The following is a 3,010-nucleotide window of genomic DNA, read 5'->3' as shown; positions in this document are numbered from 1 at the left end:
CATGTAAAGCACTTTGCATTGTCTTTGTACTGAATTGTGCTATACAAATAAATTTGCCTTGCCTTGCCTTGCCTAAATTAAATGGAAAAAAGAGAGTAAAATATGAGATATTTGGTGTGCATTTCTATTTAGCACTAAATAAAACCTAGTGAAACCAACTTTGTTCAGAAGTCAGCTAATTAGTAAATAATGGAAGAAGCAACTGGGTGCCATGGTAACTCAGGAGCTGCAGAGATGCAAAGCACAGGATCGAATACTATCCACAGGATTTCGAAGGGAAACCTTAAGGCACCCCATTAATGTGAATATGTGGATTTCACAAATCTGGCATTATGGAAGAGTGATGACAAGAAAGCAATTGTTGACAGAAAGCTATAAGAGCTACTGTTTAATATTTCCAAAACAAGTGGTCAGGTGAGATCATAATTCTACATTTTTGCTCATGTGGTGTGGAAAAGCCTTCCTTTATCTTAGAAGATAATCTATTTGAGGCAGTAGAAGACATAGGGTCTGGGCAGTGGTAAACCTTCCGTTCAGATCAATGTCTATAAACATACATCCAGAGCTAAAACAGAACGGATTAGTTCCAAATGCATTCATGAGTTAAGACGCCCATGTCAAAGTCCTGGTCTAAAGTCGGTCAATAATCTGTTGCAGGAATCATAAATATCCTGGTCACAAGAGTCTTTTCCTATTTCTGCTTGGAGAAAATGTTAAAACCAGCTACTAGGGCTATAACTAATGATTATTTTACAAATCGATTAATCTGTCAATTATATTTTAGATTAACCGATAAATAAACTGATAGCCAAAGGTTCCTTAAAGAACATTTTTTTAGGAAATTAAACCTTTTCTTAAACTAAACATAAACCTTTCTGCTGAAGGAGTTCTCACTAGAGCATATTGATGGACAAAAACATTTTTTATTTATTAAATGCAAATTCTTTTTTTTACAATCTTGGTATAATTAATGCTCTAATTGAGTCACTCCGTCATCTAGAACCAGGTTTTAGAGTCTCTATACTCCAGTAAAAGATTAATCAGTTTCTAATTTAGTTGACGGTTATTTTAATAATCGATCAATCCGATTAATTGTTTCAGCCCTACATGTTTCCTTTTTCTTTTATCTCAACAAACATGTACTCATATCTCATAAACTGGTTGGACAATTAATAAGGGTGTATGACCACTTTCAGTCGGCTTTGAACAAACCGCTTCTTTAAAACTGTATTGTTGTAATAACCACTCACCTTTTGATTGTAATTCCTCGTCCTCTTTGTCGGTGAAAATAAATGTCTATGAAGAAGGAGCAGAAAAAACAAGATTTAAACATACAAGCTCGACTAGTAGTAATTCTTTGTTTCATCTCTTCTTTTCAGGTGACAATTACTGAAGCTATAATATTTAGAAAAATGACTCACTATTATGAAAAAGCCATTTCAGGGAAATATTAATACTGTTCCCCGATATGAGCTTGAACAATGAACAGCATGAAAACACACAAATAGACACAGTTGGAAGAGGCTCTAAGGAGAATCACTTGGCTGAATCAGCCTCATCTTCATCAGATAATAGACTTTAGAGTAGATCACATTTAAAGATTTATCTTTATTTGCTCTAAAGACAAACACACCTTAAAACACGCTGACATTTAGAAAAATAAACAGCAGTGCAATAGTGGCATCTGGTGGTGCAAAATATCTCTCAACAAGTAATTGTGGATTTAATAGTCACACTAATCTTTTTAATAATCAGCACCATTGTCTTTGCAAACCCAGCATGCTTATTGGTCTCACAAAAAGAGTCAAAAGAAAGTAGCTCTGTTGTATACTGACAGAGAGGATAAGAATATCTTTCTAGTAAAAAATTAAATTGACAGTTTTTAAAATATATTAGACATCCAGTTTAAACTACATGTACAGGTAGGTTATAAAATAATTTATTTTCTGCTTTTGTGTCTTTTTTCAGTTTGTTTGTTCCCTCTTTTTAGGTACGTCTGTATCAAAAATTCTACTAAATATAATTCTGCAGAAAGATATCCAAAAATGTTTTAATTAATCGTTTAGAAATTGAGAAATGCAATGATGTTTTGCTAAATATTTGTTCAGAAGCTGATTAAAGAAAATCAGCAGTCTTGATTTAACAGATTCCTGATGCATTTTGAATGCACTGCAAACATTTTCTTTTTGCTTTTTTCCATATTTCCAAACAGATGCAGCATGTAAAGAGAAGAGCTGTGTCTTTAAGGTCTGCAGGTCTCGGAAACTGATGAGGTTTGCTCCAAGGGTTTGAGGAAATGACTCCATTTGCACAGTTCATCAAGCTGAACTGGTTGGTGCGTTCGTCTGTCTCTGCCAGTGAGGCAATAAATAACCTCAGAATGAGACAAATCACCTGTTAGATAAGATAGAAACAAACAGTAACTAATGTTTTATTCAAAGGAGTTTAATTAATATTTTCTCTCAAATAGAAGAAGCTAGAAAATTGCCTTCCAAATTTGAAGACTTTCTTTATTGTTCCAAGAGCATGACTAAAGATACAGAAATAAACAGCAATTCAACATATTAAAATAATAATTATTATTATTATAGTTATATGTGAGGGTAAAAGCCTGGCCTTTTTGGAAGACTAGAGGGAAATATCAAAACTATTGAATGTTTGATTAGATTTTTCTATTCAGTACAGTGTATTCATATGGCACCATTTTACAATACATGTCACCTCAATGCACTGGATAGAGACAGTTCAATCAGATCATACAGACAGTCTGGTTAAATGTTTCCTAGCTAAAGAAAGACAACTGATTTAATAGACTCATTGATGTGCACTATGTGCTCCTCTTAAATTAGCATGTAGCAAAAGTGGAAATTTGCTTGATTGAGTCTGCAGTATCCTCTCTTATATCTCTATTAGTGCAACTGTAAAATCTAAAGAAAAAAAATAAATACATGTGTGCATCCTTAAAATAGAAATGCTTAATTTCAAATAGATTCCAAACATTTATAAGATG

At 33.3% G+C, this 3,010-nt stretch overlaps 1 protein-coding gene across 1 annotated transcript in view; it reads right to left on the bottom strand.

The window, feature by feature from the left end:
- Positions 1-3,010, bottom strand: part of LOC107084259 (beta-1,3-N-acetylglucosaminyltransferase manic fringe-like) — a 25,049-nt gene that overhangs the window by 17,217 nt on the left and 4,822 nt on the right. The window contains exon 2 of the mRNA XM_015374013.1: positions 1,251-1,296. Coding sequence (XP_015229499.1) covers positions 1,251-1,296 — 46 coding nt within the window. The remainder of the gene's footprint in view (positions 1-1,250; positions 1,297-3,010) is intronic.

This window comes from Cyprinodon variegatus, unplaced genomic scaffold (genome assembly GCF_000732505.1).
Source record: "Cyprinodon variegatus isolate N-32 unplaced genomic scaffold, C_variegatus-1.0 Scaffold96, whole genome shotgun sequence".
In the NCBI taxonomy this organism is placed as follows: domain Eukaryota; kingdom Metazoa; phylum Chordata; class Actinopteri; order Cyprinodontiformes; family Cyprinodontidae; genus Cyprinodon; species Cyprinodon variegatus.
This window is presented reverse-complemented; position numbering and strand designations above follow the sequence as displayed.